Consider the following 20,559-nt stretch of genomic DNA (forward strand, 5'->3'; position numbering starts at 1 on the left):
GAAAAGTGTATTAGTGAGCAAACTATGCCATATGTGGGAGAAGAAATTGAAGAAAGTGCCCTCCTTCTCTGATTAAGCCCATATTGTTCCTCATTTAAACAGATACATCTTACAGTTGAGATTGTTGACCCTCTGGTCTTTGAAGTATTCTATAGAAGGGGAGTTTCCAGAAAGCTAGGGACAGGCTCATATGTATCACTCTAATTTTTAAAAAGGGGAACCTTTAAATCAATCCTTGGGCTTGAAATATGTTAAGAGAGCAGTCTGAAAACAATGTGAATATATTGATTAATGACTGATTAATGACTGAGGTTGGCCAGGTGTATCAGGATGTGCACCAAAGGGTGTGTGCCCCCTTTTAACATTTTTATCAGCATACTTGAAGAGGTGGGATGCATGCCCATAAAATTTGCCAATGGCATGAAACTGGGAGGGATAATAATACATTTGATGAACAGAAACAGCATTTAAAAATTTCTTGACTGGTTGAATGAGGAGTTGGATCTAACATGATAGTTAACAGATAATAATATCCCATTAGTGGGTTCCCACACCAACTGTATGGATACCGTATGAAGAAGAATTGTTGGCTCTGTGGCTTTGCTGGTGAAAACGCCTCTTGAGTAAACAGAATGAGGAAGATATGAGGCAGATACGGCTTATCAGCGTATCATATTATTATTAATATCATTTTAGTGCTAGAATAAACATTTATTGAAAATTACTGTGTGCCGAGCACTGGGTAAAGGCTTTGTGTCTGTTATACAGTGCATGACAAGCTTGTAAAGTAAATAGAATTACTGTCCCTATTTTACTAAGGCACAAGAAAGCGAAATAAATAACTTGACGAAGAAAGGATATAAGTGAAAAATACAAGCTAGGATTCAAAACCAGGCAGTGTGACACATTCTTATCCACAATAATAAACTTCCATGTGAAAGTTAAAAGGAATTAGTTGATGGTTTTGATTACATAAAAATTTAAAAGTTTGATACAGAAAATGAAAACAACCCACTCTAAACAATTTCCCTTTGTATTTGATTTTGTAAGTAGGGCGCTACCTGCTGGTCTACTACACGACATAATTGAGGGGGCATCTTCAGGGCTAATCAGACATTAGCATATGCAGCATTGCTGATAAAGCTCACACTAGCTGCCAATGCCAATCAATCTAGGTCTTCAATTACAAATGTGAATGGATAGCCAAGTGTCACTGGACCTAAGAAGAGGATCAATAGCTTGACCGAGGACCATGTGGAGAATTCAGAGCACGTGGCCCCACTGATCTATCATTTTAGATTCAATTCCCCATCCAAGCTGCCAAGAGCTTTTAAGATTCTGTTTCTTTCATCCAATGTATTTATCATCCTTCCTAGTTTCGTATCATGTACAGACTTTTTTGGTCACACATCCCACATCTTTAAGTGTATTAATAAAAAATATTGAAAAGTTTTTGCTTTTTATGTGAAAAAGCAGCAAGCTAGCTTAATTTTTTTTAAATTGGATTTTAGGGGATACTGGATCAAAATGCAGTTGTGTGCCTGGCACATAGTAGTTGCTCAATAAATATTTGTTGAATGAATGAATGAAAGCAGAATTCTTAGATGTAAACTTGATTGCAGAAAAATCACGCATTCATTAAAAGCGTGGAATGGTAGATTAGACACCATTGGAAACTAAAGCAGTAGATTTGAAGACTAGAATGGAAACCAAAAAGAATCAGATGGTGCTTATGAGAGAAGGAGTCGGAAACATGGAATGTGTGTGTAGACTCTCGGGTTCCATGAAAAAAGTGATACTTTTGAAAAAGGTCACTGGAATTAAAAAACACACTCAGGTCTTCAGATAAAAGTGCTGGGTGGAAATAATGAAAGGAAACATGCCTCGTCTTGCATACCTTGGTGGATAGGGTAACATGACATGCTGTCCATGGAAAGGGAGTCAGTAGCATCAGGCTTTTCATTTGCAATAGTGTGTGTTAGGAACTGAATTCAGGAACACTGAGGCCTCTACCCTGCACATAGTCATCTGAGGTCACCTAGGACTACCTACAGTGAGGCTCACCACCTTGTGGCTTGTCTTCCTTTGCTCCTGACACCTCACCAGCCCAGTTCCATCCCAGCTAGCTTCCATTCAGCAGCAGGCCACCAACACTGCTACCAACCCCTGTTGACCTGGATAGATGGAAAGGAAAGTTTTGCTCGCTATAATAATACCTGCAGGGGCCACCTTTTTAGGCCACTATGAAAATTTAAGACCTGAGAGTCCACCATCTTCATGGAATCCTGGAATGAAATTCACTGTGTTTCCAGTCATGTTTTCATTTCCGTAATATTCCCTTTTCATTTTTGCCTTAGGTAACTCTCACTCTCCGATGTGCAAACCTTCTCTATGTTTAGTATCTTCAGTGAATATTTTCTTTTCCTTCAAGCTTTAACTGAGACTTGGCTTTCCCCCGCATATGGGGTATGAGCCCACTTAGTGAAGAGGACTCCATCACTCAAATCCTATGCACTGGGAGACAGGGTTAGTGTCCTTACTAACACTGTGTCTATGTGTCTGCTAAACCGTTACTCCTTTACTGCCTTGGGAAAGCTGCACCTCCCTCACCACTCATTACTTTCAGCAGCTTTCTTCTTGGTGCCTCTCCACATTCCATAATGGGCCTCAGCTCATTGTTTCCTCTCTGCCTCAAGCCTTGCCGTTACCCTGTGTTACTTCATAGTTTTTAATGGACAGTCAAGTCCCTTGATCGTAAGGTCCTTCATTTCCTCCGTCTCTGACTTATGCCACCAACATCTGTGGTGATGCTCTAGACTTTGCCATATTTTAGAATTACCTGATTTTTCAGATAATGTTTCAGAAGTTCTATTGCAGCGTCCTTCCATATTGGTAGTCCAGTCAAGAAGTCTCCTAAATGTGTTCTTTGCCTTCATGTGGATCCTCAGCCCATTAGTTGTTCTTCTTTCCCCCTATATGTGAACAACACCCTTCACTTTGTTCCTTGTATAGTGTAGATTTCATGGCCTTCTTCTATCCATTTCCTAAACCCCTCCCTTGTCCCATTGTTCATTGGTTATACTTGTTTAGTAAAACTCCTACCCTGGATGAATCAAGATATTTATCTCTTTTAATGCTCTTACTTGGGTTGCTGATGCTTCTAGAGTTATACTCACACAATGGAACACACAAATGCCACTGTAATTTCATGACCACGAGCCCTGATTCTACCGTCAACTCTTGCTAATCCTACCTTGTTCCTCCCACTCTCCATAATGACTATTTCAAACCTCTGCAGGCTCCAGATCTCTGGGTCCCTCCTTGCTCCTCTACTCCCTGGCTGATGGCTTGTTTCCCATTCCACAGAGGCACTTGGAGAGGAACTGCCCCGGCTTGCTGAACAGATCGTTCTCTCTTGTGTCTACTCCTGTCAAAGGCTGGTCTTACCAAGTCCTTCACCTCTGACGCTGAACACATCCTCTCAACCTTCTGAGGAATCTCGTGGCATTGATTATTCTGGGTTGTGACTGTATCCTCTGCTCCTCTTTTTATAGGCTCCTAACGTTAGCATTACGTTTTCCCTATTAACTAAAGTTCTACCCGTTACTTTAAATAAGAAAGTTCGTTCTTTTCACCTTCCTTTTACAGCCAGATTTTTCAAACCAGTGTTGCAGGTGGGTAGGCAGATATGGTTGCTGGCAGGAGCTTGTGAAAATGAAGCAGGGTTTCAGCTGAGAGTGAGGAGGAGGGAGGAGAGATTGGAGGTTTAAGATAGAAATAGTGTGATATAATCATCTAGGACAGAGAGATAATACTTACATATACATCACTGACATTGCATCAAATACTTAAAACAGTTGCTACTGGAAATGTGAAGAGAATGTGAACCACAGTTATAGAGGGAGTTTTAACATGCTTCTCTCAGAATTTGACATATTAAGTAGGGAAAAAGAGAATATTAAAGAATGTGATTTAATACAACTTAGGAAGCTTATACTGAAAAATGTATGTATGCAAGCAGAAAGCACATTTACAAACGTGATGTCAATTTCATATAGCAGGCCACCAATAAAACTCTCAGTTCCTGAAAGAAGAAATCACAGGCTACAGTCTCTGACCACAGTGCAGTAAGACAAGATATTAGCAATAAAAAGATTTCCAAATGGGTTAGTGTTTGTGGGGATGTGTTTAATGAGTATGAATGTTTTTGTTATTAATCACTCATCTATATGGCTTTCAGTGAAAGAGGAAATCAAAACTTACGTTACAGATTCTTTAGAAATCACTACAACAGGCTGGGCACCATGGCTCACGCCTGTAATCTCAGAACTTTGGGAGGCTAAGGTGGGCAGATCGCTTGAGCTCAGGAGTTTGAGACCAGCCTGGGCAACATGGTGAAACCCCAGCTCTATAAAAAATAAAAAAATTAGCCAGGTGTGGTGGCATGTTCCTATAGTCCTAGCTACTCAGGAGGCTGAGGTGGGAAGATTGCTTGGGCCTGGGAGGTGGAGGTTGCAGTGAGCTGAGATCATGCCACTGCACTCCAGCCTGGGCAACAGAGCCAGACCCCGTATCAAAAAAAAAAAAAAATTACAAAATGTTACATATAAAAATTTTGTGAGTTATGGCAAAAGCCACTTTTAAGAAACAGTTCATGGCTCTGAACATTTTCATTAGCAAAGAAAGATTTATAGACAAAGTATTTATTCAGCAAAATAGATAATGGACAATTTTTTGCTAATTTATTGAGCTGTACATTGCTTTTTTTCTGTGTCATTTCATAATAAAAAAAGGTACTTAAAAATACAGCAATGAAATGAACCAAAACAAGAGGGAAAATGTAGGAAGAGATAAGTGGATTGGAATAAAGAACATTTTCTCCTAGAACTGTCAAGTACAACTAAGAGCTGGTCCCACGAAAAGACGGACTAGACAAATGTTTGGCAAGTGTGACCAAGAAGACAGAACTACCAGAAATGACAGAGAGTATATAGAACACCATAAGCAAAGACAAAATTGACTCAAAATAAGGTGGAAAACTTAACCAGAACATTGTCCATGGGAGAAATAGAAGACATTGTTGAAGATCTATCTTTATGTCTTCAAGACAAGGCCCAAACGATTTTAGTGGTCACGTCTGTCAAATCTTAAGGACCAGGGTGGCACACGCCTATAGTCCCAGCTACTCCAGAGGCTAAGGCAGGAGAATGGCGTGAACCCAGGAGGCGGAGCTTGCAGTGAACCGAGATCACGCCACTGCACTCCAGCCTGGGCGACAGAGCAAGACTCTGTCTCAAAAAAAAAAAAAAAAAATCTTAAGGACTAGGTACTTCCTATATAATCTAAATGGGTTTAGACCACTAAACAATGCAGAGCAGGCCGGGCGTGGTGGGTCACGCCTGTAATCTCAGCACTTTGGGAGGCCGAGGCAGGTGGAACATGAGGTCAGGAGTTCATAGACCAGCCTGGCCCACATAGTGAAACCCCGTCTCTACTAAAAATACGAAAAAAATTAGCCAGGCCTGGTGGCAGGCACCTGTAATCCCAGCTACTTGGGAGGCTGAGGCAAGGAGAATCCCTTGAACCTGGGAGGCGAGGTTGCAGTGAGCTGAGATTGCACCATTGCACTCTAACCCAGGAGACAGTGAGAGACTCCATCTCAAAAATAAAATAAAATAAAATAAAATAAAAATGCAGAGTAACCTATATAGCATCAAAATCAGAATTTGTCAAAGAAATTTGAATACTTAAATTATGTTTTACTTTTTATTAAGGCAATATGTAAAGATACTTTTAAAAAACACAAATACACAGTAGAGTAAGACATAAAACTGGAGATACCCTAACTATTCTGGATTCCCTCTTTAGGAATTTCTTCTTATATACATACATATGTAAATAAGTATATAAGTACATAAATAATTATTAATAAGTAAGAAGCCTATGATATTCTTTTTCTTTCTTTCTTCCCTTCTTTCTTTCCTTTCTTCTTTCTTTTCTTTCTTTTATCTTTAGACTTCCTATTATGGAAGAAGAGTTTTTTGTTTTTTGTGTTTTTTTTTGAGACGGAGTCTTACCCTGTTGGCCAGGCTGGAGTGCAGTGGCACGATCTTGGCTCATTGCAAGCCCCACCTCCTGGGTTTACGCCATTCTCCTGCCTCAGCCTCCCGAGTAGCTGGGACTACAGGCGCCCGCCACCTCGCCCGGCTAATTTTTTATGTATTTTTAGTAGAGGCAGGGTTTCACCATGTTAGCCAGGATGGTCTTGATCTCCTGACCTCGTGATCCTCCTGCCTCGGCCTCCCAAAGTGCTGGGATTACAGGCTGGAGCCACCATGCCTGGCCTGGAAGAAGAGTTTTTATACTCATCTAAACCCTCACCATATCTTCCTGATAGAAGTTCAATCAACATTTTGCATTTTAACATTCAACATTTAAATTATTATCCTATGATTACATTTCCTTTCTTATATAATTTGTTTTCCTTGTGGTTAGTAATTTTCCCATTTTGGGGACTAGGGTAGTTTTACAATCACCTATGTTAATTTGAACTACAAATCCTCTTTCAGTAGACACAAATGCATCAAGTAATTTCTCAGGGTCTTTCCCCCTTGAAGACGCATCTCCCAAAGCCTGTTATCCTCCTCCAGTTCGTACTTGTTTCTTTAGACTTGCCTTTGCCCTTCCTCTAGAAATTTCTTTTGCTTCTTTCCTTAGTTATATTAATTTATGGATCTCATATGCTGTTAACATTTTTGGATAGAGGGTAACCTCTGGTAGCTTCCTGAGAAACACTGGAAACAACCAATTATTACATCAATAAATAATTAATTAGAGGATGGCTCATCCATATAGCTAAATGCCAAGCAGCCACCTTGAAAAGGTGTTGAACCTACTGAGTGATCTTCCCTTCCCTTTTAAGAATAAGCATTTTAAGAGTAAGATTGATATACATCAAAATGTGAACCTTGAGAATGCAAGTTGAAGGACTTTGAAACTGGATACAAGTTTCCTACATTAGGAGAAATAAAAGCAAGGAAAACAAGCCATTCTTGAAAAGAAACATCAAGGAAGGCTTTAAAAAGTCAGAAAATGGGCCAGGCACAGTGGCTCACACCTGTAATCCCAGCACTTTGGGAGGCTGAGGCAGGTGGATCACGAGGTCAGGAGTTGAGACCAGCCTGGCCAACATGGCGATACCCCATCTCTACTCAAAATATAAAAGAATTAGCTGAGCGTGGTGACTCATGCTTGTAATCCCAGCTGCTCGGGAGACTGAGGCATGAGAATCACTTGAACCTGAGAAGCAGAGGTTTCAGTAAACCAAGATTGTGCCACTGTACTCCAGCTTGGGTAACAGAGTGAGACTCCATCTCAATTAAAAAAAAAAAAAAAAAAAGTCAGAAAATATGTAACACCAAATATAACGCTTATAACAACAAACATAAGTACTTGTAACACCCCTGTAAATAAAAGAGAGCCTAATACAATCATATGCCATTTACAAGAAAGACATCTCAAAGTAGCCAAATAATAAAAGTACAAGACTGGGCAGATACCTCAGCCAAATGCATACAAAAAGAAAGCATAGTCTAAAGTCACTTCAGCCTAAAGTAGACCTCAAAGCCAAAACAGGGACAAAAAGCATTATTTTATGTCAGGAAAAGGAACATTTAATAATGGTTTATAGTTGTCTTGGATCTATGTATTGAATCTTCTGATGTAGAAATATAGACAGTAGGAACAGTCCCTCCTCACTCACCCTGTGAAGCTGTAAGATATGGTAAAACCCTTGCGTTGACACCATTAAAGAACTGTTCTTGGGCTGGGCACGGTGGCTCACGCCTGCAATCTCAGCACTTTGGGAGGCCAAGGCGGGAGGATCACCTGAGGTCAGGAGTTCGAGACCAGCCTGACCAACTTGGAGAAACCCCTGTCTCTAATAAAAATACAAAATTAGCCAGGTGTGGTGGCGCATACCTGTAATCCCAGCTACTTGGGAGGCTGAGGCGGGAGAATCGCTTGAACCTGGGAGGCGGAGGTTGCGGTGAGCCGAGATTGCGCCGTTGCACTCCAGCCTGAGTAACAAGAGTGAAACTCCGTCTCAAAAAAAAAAAAAAAAAAAAAAAGAACTGTTCTTACTGGGGAGACAGCGTACAAATAAAGACAATATTGAGTAGTATGAGGAAAAGGAAAAGAGGGTGAGGGCACACAGACTGAAGGGATTAGGGAGCGTGAAATGGTGATTTCATAGGGTGATTAGTTTAAAAATGCCCAAAAATCATTAGCTTTCTTCACCCGTTATCCTTTACTATAGCCAAAAATAAATAAACGCTAGGAATAAACGCTAGTGCTGCCATTTCGAGGATGTCATATAGTCATCCACACTTTAACCTTTTGAGTGTGGCTTCTTTTATTAGCATAATGCATTTGAGATTCATTCACCAGTAGTTCACTCTTTTTTAGTGCTGAGTAATAGTCCATTGTATGCCTATTCCATGGTTTGTTTATTCATTCACTGTGTAAAGAACATTTAGATTGTTTTCGGTTTTTGGCAATTAAGACACTGTACAGTTGGCCCTCTGTATTCGAGGGTCCCATATCTGCAGATTCAAGCAACTGTGGATTAGGGAAAATAATGGATGGTTGCGCCTATACTGAAGATGTACAGGCAGACTTTTGTTCTTTTCATTATTCCCTAAACAATATAACAACTATTTACGTAGCATTTTCATGGTACTATTATAAGTAATGTAGACAGGTCTTAAAGTATTAACATATGGGAGGATGTGTGTAGGGTATATGCAGATACTCTGCCATTTTATATAAGGGACTTGAGTATGCATGAATTTTTTTAATTTGCTGTGGGTTGGGATTGTCGTGGAACCAATCCCCCACAGATGACATGGGCCAACCTTCGTATACAGGCTTTTGTGTGAGCCTAAGTTTTCATTTCATTTGAGTCAATACCTAGGAGTAGGATCACTGGGTCATATGGTAGATGTGTGTTTAACTTTATAAAAAATTACCAAACTATTTTCCAAAGTGGCTGTGCCATTTTGCATTTCTACCAGCAACAGATGAATTCTAGGTATTCACCATCCTTGTTAGCCCTTGGTATTGTCCATCTTTATTAAATTGTAGTCTTTCTAATAGACGAGCAGTAGTATCTCACTGTAGTTTTAAGTTGCATTTTCCTAATGCATCTTTTGATGTGCTTAAGATCTGTATATCTTTGGTGAAATGTCCAAATGTTGTTATCATTTTTAAAAGTTTGATAGTTTTCTAATTTTTCAATTTTGAGAGTTCTTTGTCCTTTCTAGATATAAGTCTTTTATTGGATAAGTAATTTGCAATTTTTGTCCTCCCAGTCTATGACCTATTTTGGGTTAATTGTTGTATATGGTGCAAAATATGGGTTGAGATTCATCTTTTTGCGTATGGGTATTCAATTGTTCTAGCACTGTTTGTTGAAACAACTGTTTCTCAATTGAATTGCCTTTGTACCTTTGTGGAAAATCAACAAAGGTCTATTCCAGGACTCTCTGTTCCTTTGATCTGTATGTCTTTCCTTTTGTCACACTGGCTTGGTTACAGTAGCTTTATAGTAAACCTTGAAATCAGGTAGTGTGAGTCTTCCACCACTGTTCTTTTTAAAATTCTTTATTCTAGTTCCTTTGTCTTTCCATAGATATACATTTTAGAAGTCAGTTTGTTGCTTTTTGCCCAACAAATCCTGCTGACATTTTGATTGGATTTCACTGAATCTATCAATCAGTTGAGGCCGAATTAACAGCAGTATTGAGTCTTCCAATCCATGAACAGTTTGTCTCTCTGTAGGTCTTTGACTTCTTTCATTAGTGTTTTGTAGTTTTCAGCATACAGAGATGTCACATATACTTTGTTAGATTTATAACCAAATGTGTCATAAACTTTGGTATAACTAAACATTTAATGTTTTTTAGTTTTAATGGAACTTTTAAATTTTCAATTTCAAATTGTTCAGTATTAATATATAGAAATAGGATATTTAAAATATACATTGACTTTTTTTGCAACCTTGCTAAACCCACTTATTCTGAAAGGGGTTTGTTGTTTGTTTGTTTTTGTGTATTGTAGATTGTTTGGAATTTTCTGTCTAGATAGTCATGTCCTCTGCAAATAGAGACATTGCTATTTCCTCCTTTTCAATCTATGCTTTTGATTTTGTTTTCTTACTTTGTAGTGTTGAATAGGAGTGGTGAGAACACACATCCTTCCCTTGTTCCTGATCTTAGAGGGATAGCTTTCAGTTTTTCACGATTAAACATGATATTAACTGTAGGGTTTTTCGTAACTGCCCTTTATCAGGTTGAAGTTCCCTTGTATTTCTACTTTGCTGAGTTTTTAAAAACCATTAGTGGATATTAAGTTTTGTCAAATGCTTTTTTACGTCTATTCAGATGGTCGGAGGGTGTTTCTTCTTTAAGTCTGTTGATGTGATGAATTAGATTATCACCTTTGGGATGTTGACCTAGCCTTGCACTCCCAGGGCAAACACCATTTTTTCCTTCTGTGCATCATCTTTTTTTAATATATATTGCTGGATTTGATTTACTAATATTTTGTTAAGAATTTTTGAGCATTTGTTTATGAGTAATATTTATATGTGGTTTTGTTTTATTGCAATGTCTTTTTCTGATTTCATTATCAGGGTAAGGTTTGTCTCTTAGAGTGGATTGAGAAATGCTTCTTCCTCTTCAGTTTTTTGAAGAGTTTGTATACAATTGGTGTTACTTATTCCCTACCTGTTTGGTAGAATTTTCTAATAAAGCTATGGTTTCTTTGTGAGAAGATTTTTAATTACAATTTCATTTTCTTTAATACATAGAAGGCTATGCAGGTTACCATTTCTTGAGTGAGTTTTAGTGGTTGTGTCTTTTAAATAATTTATCCCTTTCATCTTAGTTGTCAAATAGTTTGTCATAAAGTCATTCCTAGTATTTTCTTATTATCTTTTTAATATCTGTGGGTTCTTAATGATATTACTTCTTAAAAATTCCAGATATTGGCAATTTGTGTCCTTTTCTCCTTTTTCCTGATTACCTTGGCTAGAGGTTTGTCAATACCACTGATCTTCTCAAAGAAGGAACATTTGGTTTCATTGATTTTTTTTTTCTTTTTTCTGTTTTCCATTTCATTGATTTCTTTATCATTTCCTTTCTTCTCCTTACTTTGGATTTAATTTGCTCTTTTCTAGTTTTTATTTAGGTAAGAGCCCAGATCACTGATTTGAAAACTTTCTCATGTTGAGAAAATGATTTAATTCAACATGGATTTATTGCATACCTCCTTACGTGATTTTTGGAAGGTGCTTTGGAAAATACTGAGCTATCAAATGAGTCCCTAGTGTTCAGAAGGCTAGTTGCATTTTCGAAAGTGAGTTTTTTCCCCTCAAATATCACCGTAAGGCTCTGTTTGGTTACATGTACAGGGTTTTAGAGTATGAAGATCATTGGAAACTGTCATAGTGCTGCAGTTGATCCTTGAAGGGTAGAGAGGATTCAGTGAAGCAGAGGTGGGGAGTTGATCACAGAGTTGGAGAGAATCTGAGAGGTTGGCAAGCCCATCTCCCATCACAGAGTTGGAGAGAATCTGGGAGGTTGGGTACTGAGGCCCAAAGTTAATACAAGATCAGATAGACAGATGATAGAAATAGATGGGTCTGGCTAGAAGAGAGTTGGGTTTTTTTTGGTTGTTGTTTGGTGGGCGGTGGGATAGCAAGAAGCGTGGCGGAATGAAGTGTGCAGCAGGCTGTAATGTAGGTCTCAAATTTTAGACAATGATAATAGCATGTACAGACGCAGGAAGAACGCCATCTTGAATGAATTAGGAGGCAGTTTGATTTGGGTTAATTTGTGTGCTTTGATTTCTTTAATGTGTATACTACTTTCAAAAAGCCATAAACGACTTAGTATAGTGGAGTTCTATAGAAATTGCTAAGACCAGGAAAATTCAGGGGTCTGAAGATTCATATTGAGAGTGAATAAGCAAAGACTTGGTAAAATCATGGTTTATAGGTGAAGAACCAGCCAGCAAGGAATAAATGCCTCATTTATAGATACATAGTTTGTGGCAGAGCTAGAACTAGAAAAGACTCCAGGCCCCATTATCTTGCCAGTGCCCACACGGCACCTAGCCCTGGGTTTCTCTCAGCAGACCTTTATTAAAGCTAGCTATGGCTCACCAAGGCTGTTAATGCTGAGAATAAAGAAGTAACACAGTCTCGGATCTCAAGCAATGCATTCTAGTTGGCAGTCAACTGCAGTATTGGTTGTCTGATTCTAAAATACACTTAAAAGAAGGCAACATTGAGAGACCTGAGGGAGAGTGTCTGGGAAGGTATTCCTAGAGGAGGTGAAGCTGGATTGAGGCCAAAGGGACATGCAGGAGATATCCCAGTGGTTGTGGGTCTAGGAAGAGTATGTTGGAAGAAAGGATATAGTGTGACCTCTGTGTAGGTAAATGAATAAAGGAGGCAGACATCAACTATGTACTATGAATGTTGGCTGTGGCAGCCAGAAGGAAGAATAACACCAGGTTATGAGCTATCAGAATGAAATTAGGGCCGGGTGCCATGACTCACACCTGTAATCCCAACACTGTGGGAGGCCGAGGCAGGTGGATCCCTTAAGCCTAGGAGTTCAAGACCAGCCTGGGCAACATGGCAAAACCCTGTCTCTACAAAGATACAAAAATTAGCCGGGCATGGTGGCACCTGCCTGTGGTCCCAGCTACTCAGGAGACTGAGGTGGGAGGATTACTTGAGCCCAGGAGACAGAGGTTGCAGTGAGCTGAAATCACACCACTGCACTGCAGCCTGGGCAACAGAGAAAGACTCTGTCTGAAAAAAGAAAAAGAAAAAAGAAATTAGACTTGAGGGGCAGGACAGTACTATGTTCTTTGTAAATCTCAGTTTATACATAGAATATATGAATGGATTTGTTTAATAATATTATATAAAAAGAATATGACATAGTGAACACAGCACTTATTTCTCTTTCATGGAAGTTATTTATGCCTAACTGCTGTGAAATCCTCCTTGGGCACCTGAGACATGCACCAGAGGAAAAGCAAGCACAGCATGGCAAGCAGCGAAAAAGCTACTTGGGCCAGGCCCTGTGAGCTCAATTCCTTTCTAGGCAATGACAAACTTGTTTCGTATTGTTGAGAACACACACAGATGCTAGAGGCAGACAGGCCTGGGTCCTCATCCCAGCAACCTTGCACCTTTTTAGCTTTGTCACTTGAGAGGATTACCTAGCCTCCCTGAGGAACTTTTTCTCATCTGTGAAATAGGGATAATAATATTCATAAGTGATTAGAAATTCTGCATCCTCTACTGGGAATTTTGTCCGTGAGCTAGATATGGGTTTGATTTTTCACCTTTTTATTTGAAAATTTTAGTTGGATCCTTAAATTATTAATCACTTTAAAATCATGTGCGATTCTTTTGTTATGTTTGGTGTATAAAACATGTTGACTTGAGACAATGTTTATAGATGTTTATCCTCCTTCAACTTTCTTTCCTCTCAGTGTTTAATACTTTTTTTCCTCCTTTAAGATGAAATTAGCAATGATTCCTCTCTGGTTGTGGGTGTACTTGAAGCCATTCTGAAAGGCCATGGTTTCCAAATCTGGCCAGGTGTCAGAATCACCCGGGGAGCTTATTTAAGGAAGGGTTTTTAATCCCCATCTCCCAGAGTTGAATGATTTAGTGAGGTGGAGTGCCAGGAAATACATTTTTATAAAACTTCCCAGTTGAATTTGATATGCGGCAGGGTTTGAGAATCAAGGTTAATTAGGCATATAAAGTCATCCAGGCAAACGATATGTGGAGTAAGCCTGAGTTACTGTTATTTACCCCCAGAGACTCTGGCATAAGAATAGGAGATAATGAGGGGGCTTGATTAGATTGAGGACTGTATAATGGGGTTGGAGGCGTTAACTTGGCTTGAGAGGAGTAGTTACTAATATTTTATAGGCTATTACTGCAACTTTATTATATCAAATATTTTAAAACCAGGCAAATGGTCACTTTCTTTTTTTTTTGTTTGTTTTGTTCTGTTTTATAGATCGTGAGGACCAGTCAATTCTTTGCACGTAAGTAAATGTTGAATGTTCAGATTTGTTTTTGATTTTCTTGGAAAGTGGAGCAATTATTTTTGTCTGGGGGGAGGGGAGAAGTAGAGCAGTAATTTTTAAGAGTTTGATGTAAACCTTGCAGTTATTTTAAGACTAAGATTATGTAAGTTGCTTAAATTGGGTGTTAATGTTTAGTTGTCAGTCTGGGCTTTTCACACATTTTGTAATGTTTATCTGTGAAACTGACATCTTTAGTTCATATGTCCAAGTATAGGCCTACTGGACGTTTCGGTAATTTATTCTTTTTACTCAATAAGCATTTACTGAATATCATGTGCCTACGGTACTGTGTGCTCAGTGTTAAACATTCACAGGAGAATAAAACAATATCCACCACGGGACACAATTAGATTTGCACTTTAGAAAGATTACTTTGGCGGCAGTGTGAAAAACGGAGTGGAGTAAGAGTTGAAACAAGAGGACCAGTTAGGAGGCTATTCAGTCATCTAAGCAAGAAATGGTGAGGACTTCAGGTATAGAAGTGGTTGTGAACCTAGAGAGAAGTGGTTGAATTTAAGCAGTGTTCAGTTTAGGAGGCAGACTTAGCAGGACTTGGTGATTTACATGCATCAGGAAAAGGAGTTAAGAGAGAAGGTGAGTGGGTGAGATGAGCAGCAGCGTGTGCATTGGACCCAGCAGTGGAGAATGGAGGGTGCTGGAGTGGACTGGGGATAGCGAGAAGGTGGAAGCCAGGTGGCAGTTGAGGCATGAAGGGGAGGTGAAAATGTTAAAAATAAAATACAATTTTAAAGAAACTCAAGTATAAACCTACTTTCAGATAGTTTGAGAAGGTGAAGAGTAGTTGAGTGGTGGTAAGAGATCAATAGGATTTTAGTTGTTATTGGTGGTGTTTTAAGTGTGACCAAGATTCCATGCTGATGAGAGGAAGACAACTTTTTGGGAGTGGCTGGGATGGGGGCAGGAAAGAGAGTTGAGAGAGCAAGGAGGGTGATGAGGTGCAGAGCACAGGGGTTGGGTATCTGGACACAGTGAGGTCCTAATGGGGGGCGTGGCCCTTCTCCAGTGACGGGGCCAAGGAAGCAGATGAGTACCAATATGGGTAAGTAGGGATGGGGAGCTGTGAATTGAGAAAATTCTAATCTGATGGTTTTTCTGTGAAGTAGAAGACTTGGTATTTAATAAGAAAGGGGAGGAGTGGCAGGATAGGAGGTTTGAGGAGATGAGAGTTAGTTGGCTTTGTTATATGAATTTTCTGCTAGCATTGTTTAGCCTTGAGGAGTTATATAAATTAGCTTTTTCTGAACAACAAATCACCCTGAAACTTAGTGGCTCAAATCAGCATAGTTCTACAGGTTTCCCAGCAGTTGGATTGGGCTCAGCTGGGCGGTTCTGCCGATCTGGGCCAGACTCAGCTTTCTCACTGAAGGCTCACTCCTGTGTCTGCAGACAACTGTGGTATGACTGGCTGACTGTTGGTGGGGGTGCCTTGGTTTCTTCTCCACCTGGCGTCTCTTTCTTCAGCAGTCTTGCCCTGGCTTTTAACGTGGTAGCAATGTTCAACAGCAGCAAGAGGGCAAGCTCCAGTGTGTAAGCAGTGTTCAAGTTTCTGCTTGTGTCACATTCTGCTGTCCCATTCCCAAGCAAGACATGGCCAAGGCATGGCATGAGTCAGGTGGGAAACATCATAAAGTGAGGCATGAAACAATTGGGGCCATTACTTTAGTCGATCCACCACGGATATGTTGGAATACAACCAAATCCAGGTGGAGACTTGTACCTTCTCTTAGATGGAGTGGTTTGATGAAGACTTTTGGGACCGTCTGAAAGCAGGAAGCACTTAGGGAGGGAATGACTTGCTGTTTGACAGAACGAAAGTTCGTGAGTACTGATTTTGTTACCCAAAGTGACCATTACAGACGCTAGCACTTATAATTAGATGATCAACACCGTTTTAGTTAGTACCTTGTCACCAATTAATAGACTTGGATTTATGAGGTAAGTCTTCTAGCACCTGGGTTTATCTCTTCTTGGGTACAAAGTGGCAGTCATCAAGTACCATGTTTGTTTTCTTCCGTTTTTTTTTAAATTGCTTTTTCCATTTTATTATGAATATTTTCAGACATAAAGCACAGTTGAAAGAATTTTGCAGTGAACACCCATGTGTCTACCACCTAGATTCTACTGTTAATATTTCACTGTACTTGCTTTATCCTGTCATCCACCAGTCCTTCTTACACTGTTTATGTTGAGAGGAAAACTTTTCCTCTTGCAGCTTGGGTTCAGAATTTGGGGACCTGCAAGTTAACTGACAATGGACAGATTAACAGAGAAAAGATAAGACTTATTTACACAAGTGTACTCAGTGATGAGTCTCTTGTGGAATTATAGAAATAAAAGGTGTATATCCTTTCCTTGACAAAAGGGTCCCGTGAAGTTTAAGGCTTCAGTGGGAAAGTGTGGAGGGTTCTCTGTCTAATTGATGCTAATGAACAGTTGGGTTCACATTTTGCAGTGCTAAAGGGCACGCTTTTCTCAATCTGGGAACCTCCCTGGGAGGGGTCAATGGCAGCTGCATATACTGGGGGTTCTGCTAAAGTTTAGATGATGTTTCCTTATGTGGCTGCTGAGATGTTTTCAGTTTAAAGTGATTTTCATACCACTTTAGTGGGCTATTAATCCCTTCATTTGATACATTTCAACTTCAATTGTAGATAGACAGCAGTACACTTTCCCCTAAGTACTCAAGCATACAGTGTTAACTGAAGCCCAGTATTTTCATCTTTTTCTTTGGAAGCAAAATTTACTTAGAATTAAATGCACAAAGCTTAAGTATTCATTTCCTGAGTCCTTGCATAACCTGAACGCTTAACCAGATGTAAACAATAATACCATCACCCCAGGAAGTTCCTTCTCCTGTCCCCCGTACATACCTATCTCCACCTCTCTCAGCCTCATTATAGTTTAAAATTTTTTAGATACCCCTGATATTTAGTAACAGCTTTTCATGTTCATATCTATTATAAAGTTACATCATGACCTGAAAAATATGAAAAAGTGAAACAGTGTATCTTAGATTTAAGAAAATATTATATGTTCCATGGTGCCTTTGAGGATCCACCAAATACGGTACCCCAGGTGCATGTGACTGGTATCTTCGTAAACTTAGTCCACCGCCAAGCTAATTAAGTTTTCTGCATGAGGTAACTAATTAGGGGCAATCACTCTGTGATTTTCCCCATGCTCATGTTAAATAAATTTGTATGCCTTTTCTTTTATTAAAAAACTATTTAGTCAACTTCACAAACTTTACATATGTAGCTATATACATATATATGTGTGTGTGTGTGTGTGTGTGTATATATATATATGTAGTACAACCAAAAGAAAATACAGGCCAGGCGCAGTGGCTCACGCCTGTAATCCCAGCACTTTGGGAGGCTGAGGTGGGCAGATCACCTGAGGCTGGAAGTTCGTGACCAGCCTGACCCACATAGAGAAACCCCATCTCTACTGAAAATACAAAATTGGCCGGGCATGGTGGCACATGCCTGTAATCTCAGCTACTCAGGAGGCTGAGGCAGGAGAATCAGTTGAACCCAGGAGGCGGAGGTTGTGGTGAGCTGAGATTGCGCCATTGCACTCCAGCCTGGGCAATAAGAGCGAAACTCTGTCTCAAAATAAATAATAAAATAAATAAATACAACTAGATACAACATGGTTTTATTATTATTTCTTAATCAGTATTAAGTAGTTTGATAGCATCTCCTTAAGCTTTTGAGAAAGAAAACCTTTTTATGTGAGGAATGCAAGCCTCTTTAAGTTATCAGGCCCAGAGAGGCATTGGAATGAAACAAGTTTCACTTCCTCCTTGAACTAGGTAGTTACCTCTTAAAGCCACCTGTTACATGTGCTCTAGACTAACTGATGCCAGATAGCCAAAAAATGCCGTACACTAGATACTATAACTCATCCCCTATGGTTCAGCAATGTGTATCCAATCACTAATCAATGTTATCTCTATAAACCAGTGAGAATTCCTGTCACACAGCTTTGTATCAGCCCACTCCTTGTTCCCTCTTTCCTTTAAAAACTGCTTGTAACAAAGGCCCAAGGCAAGTTGAAGTGTGTCCTGGGCAGCTGGCTTCAACCTTGGCCCAAATACGCTTTCTATATTAATTTTGCCTCAGCATCTTCCTTTAGGTCAACATTTCACTTTTTTAGTCATTTATTCTGTAATTTACTTTTCCCCCAAAAGGATAAACTTCTTAATTTACACTCCGGCCTTATCTGCCCATAGTTCCCCAGGTAACCTTTTGTTTCTGCAGACTCAGGCCAGGCCTTGTGAGCTCCCACTTGCAAGCCACCTGTTTAATGCTTATTTATCTGAGTATCCTAGTATTCTTGTGTGTGGTGAAGACACTCGGGCTGCATGCATCCTCTCTCAGGAGAGAGTAGTCTTTCACACTTGCACCCCCATAGAACTGGAAGTGAAATCCTGCTTCAGTGTAATCCTCATGTCGATTTTCCTTCTCATCAGAATTAAAATTCACAAAGCAGTCACCCTTGATGAGGAAATTACTCTGTTCTCTTACACCCCCCTTTTAAAGAATACTCTGTTTCTATTTTATGACTCTAACTGCTTTAGGCAAGTTGGTTTTCTCCTTTTAAGTATATTTGGGTATAATGTAAAAATTATAAAATAATGTTTGCCTCACAATGGCCTGTTAAGATGTGACAATCGATGTTTTTGTAAAGGAATCTTATCTATTATATACAAATATTACATTAAGTAATGATGGCGAAGCCAGCCAGCCAGGATTGAGAACAGTTGATTCCTGCTAGGAATAACATACCTTAAAAGTTTTAAGGCAACTAAATTGATAGAATTGATTAAACAACTAAGGCAACAGTGTAATGTAGTTGAAAAAACATTGTGTGGTCAGATAGAACTCTAGTGTTCTTCTCTTAGCTCTGCCATGAACTGTGTGATTCTGGATCAGATTGTCAGCCTCTCTAAACCCTATTTCTGTATGAGAATAACTGTTTAGGGGCAATCACTCTGTGATTCTCCCCACGCTCATGTTAAACGAATTTGTGTGTGTTTTCTCTTGTTTAAAAAAAAGAATAAGAGTAATTATTTAGTCAACTATGTAGTCGATTTGCTTTTCTAATGACCCTATTTTAGATGTCCTCAAGTCCTAAAACTTTAGGAATTATTAGATGGCTGTAGCTGTGTGTCTCACTTTCGATGACATCTATGTTATGGAAGAAAAAGAAGTATCAAATCAACTTGTAAATAAAAATTTAAAATGTTCTAGGCAGATATGCAAGGAAAGTGAACATATCTTTGGAAGTGTTCTCTCCGTTAATCTTTGCAATACCTCTGTTGTGTCCATTTACTGTCACATTATCCAAGACCTGATACGAGCTAGTGCCAGTGCGATAGGGGAGACTTGAGCCCAAGCCTATCTTGATCACAAAATCTCTGCTCTTCACAGTAAGCTGCTTTCTAAAGAGAGTTTGGAAACTGTAGGAAGTTATCTACTAATGTTGTATGTTTTTATAGCTATAGATAATAGAGGGGATAATATGTTTATGGTGTTTTTCAGATTGAGGCTGTCTAAAACAAGAACTTCAAGCAGAGGGTGATTTTTGAAGCTAGGCTGAATTCAATGTTACAAATATCCAGACAAAATAAAATACCTATATTTTTACCAATAAAGATCTGAAAAAGCGGTTTCTTTTTGAATTCCTTCTGGAAATCCCCATGGTCCAGAAAGAATTCAAAGTCTCAGAATTGGTCACGTGTTAATGATCTGCATCACTGTTTCTTTAGGCTGTTGTTTTTTATGTTTTTGTTTTGGATTGCACATCCCTTTGAGAAGCCAAAGCTGTAGACCTATTGAGGAAACGCAAATATGTTCATGTTTAGAAACTCCTGATCTTTTGTGTCCGAATGTGCTTCAACAGATTCAGGACACCCCCAGCTAGAAGCCTCCTTGCTTCGTTTTTGTTAGCTTTGTACTTCTACCACTTTTTTTTGAAGGGTTTCTTCTCCAAAAGAGCATGATGCTGGGTCTGCAGCCTTTCCCCTTAACCATAGTCCCTGTCTTAGACCAGCAGTGAAACAGCCAGCTACTTAAAGGGTAAGACTGCTTCACCGTTACATCTCATTTTGTTGATGGAAATGAGGTCAGATTCCCTTTGTCCTCACTCGTTGAGGTTTTGGCCTGTTGTTCATGTTTCAGAGGATTCTCCTAACTAATTTTCTTAGACAGAAGTCTGCTGAGCTTTCTTTTTGGCTCTCTTCCCTCTGCTTTTGTTCAAGCTGCTCTTAGTTACCTCCTCTGTTTCCATCTGGAACAGATGTGCCATTTCTCATTGTTTCATTTTGTTTTCTCTATTTTCCCAAGG

At 39.4% G+C, this 20,559-nt stretch overlaps 1 protein-coding gene across 7 annotated transcripts in view; it reads left to right on the plus strand.

The window, feature by feature from the left end:
• The window catches only part of MYH10 (myosin heavy chain 10), a 318,611-nt gene that overhangs the window by 191,852 nt on the left and 106,200 nt on the right, over window positions 1-20,559 (plus strand). For all 7 annotated transcript variants that reach the window (XM_050765168.1, XM_050765167.1, XM_050765171.1 and 4 more), the window contains one exon: window positions 14,115-14,142. In XM_050765168.1, coding sequence (XP_050621125.1) covers window positions 14,115-14,142 — 28 coding nt within the window. The remainder of the gene's footprint in view (window positions 1-14,114; window positions 14,143-20,559) is intronic.

The sequence above is a fragment of the Macaca thibetana genome, chromosome 16 (assembly GCF_024542745.1).
Source record: "Macaca thibetana thibetana isolate TM-01 chromosome 16, ASM2454274v1, whole genome shotgun sequence".
In the NCBI taxonomy this organism is placed as follows: Eukaryota; Metazoa; Chordata; class Mammalia; order Primates; family Cercopithecidae; genus Macaca; species Macaca thibetana.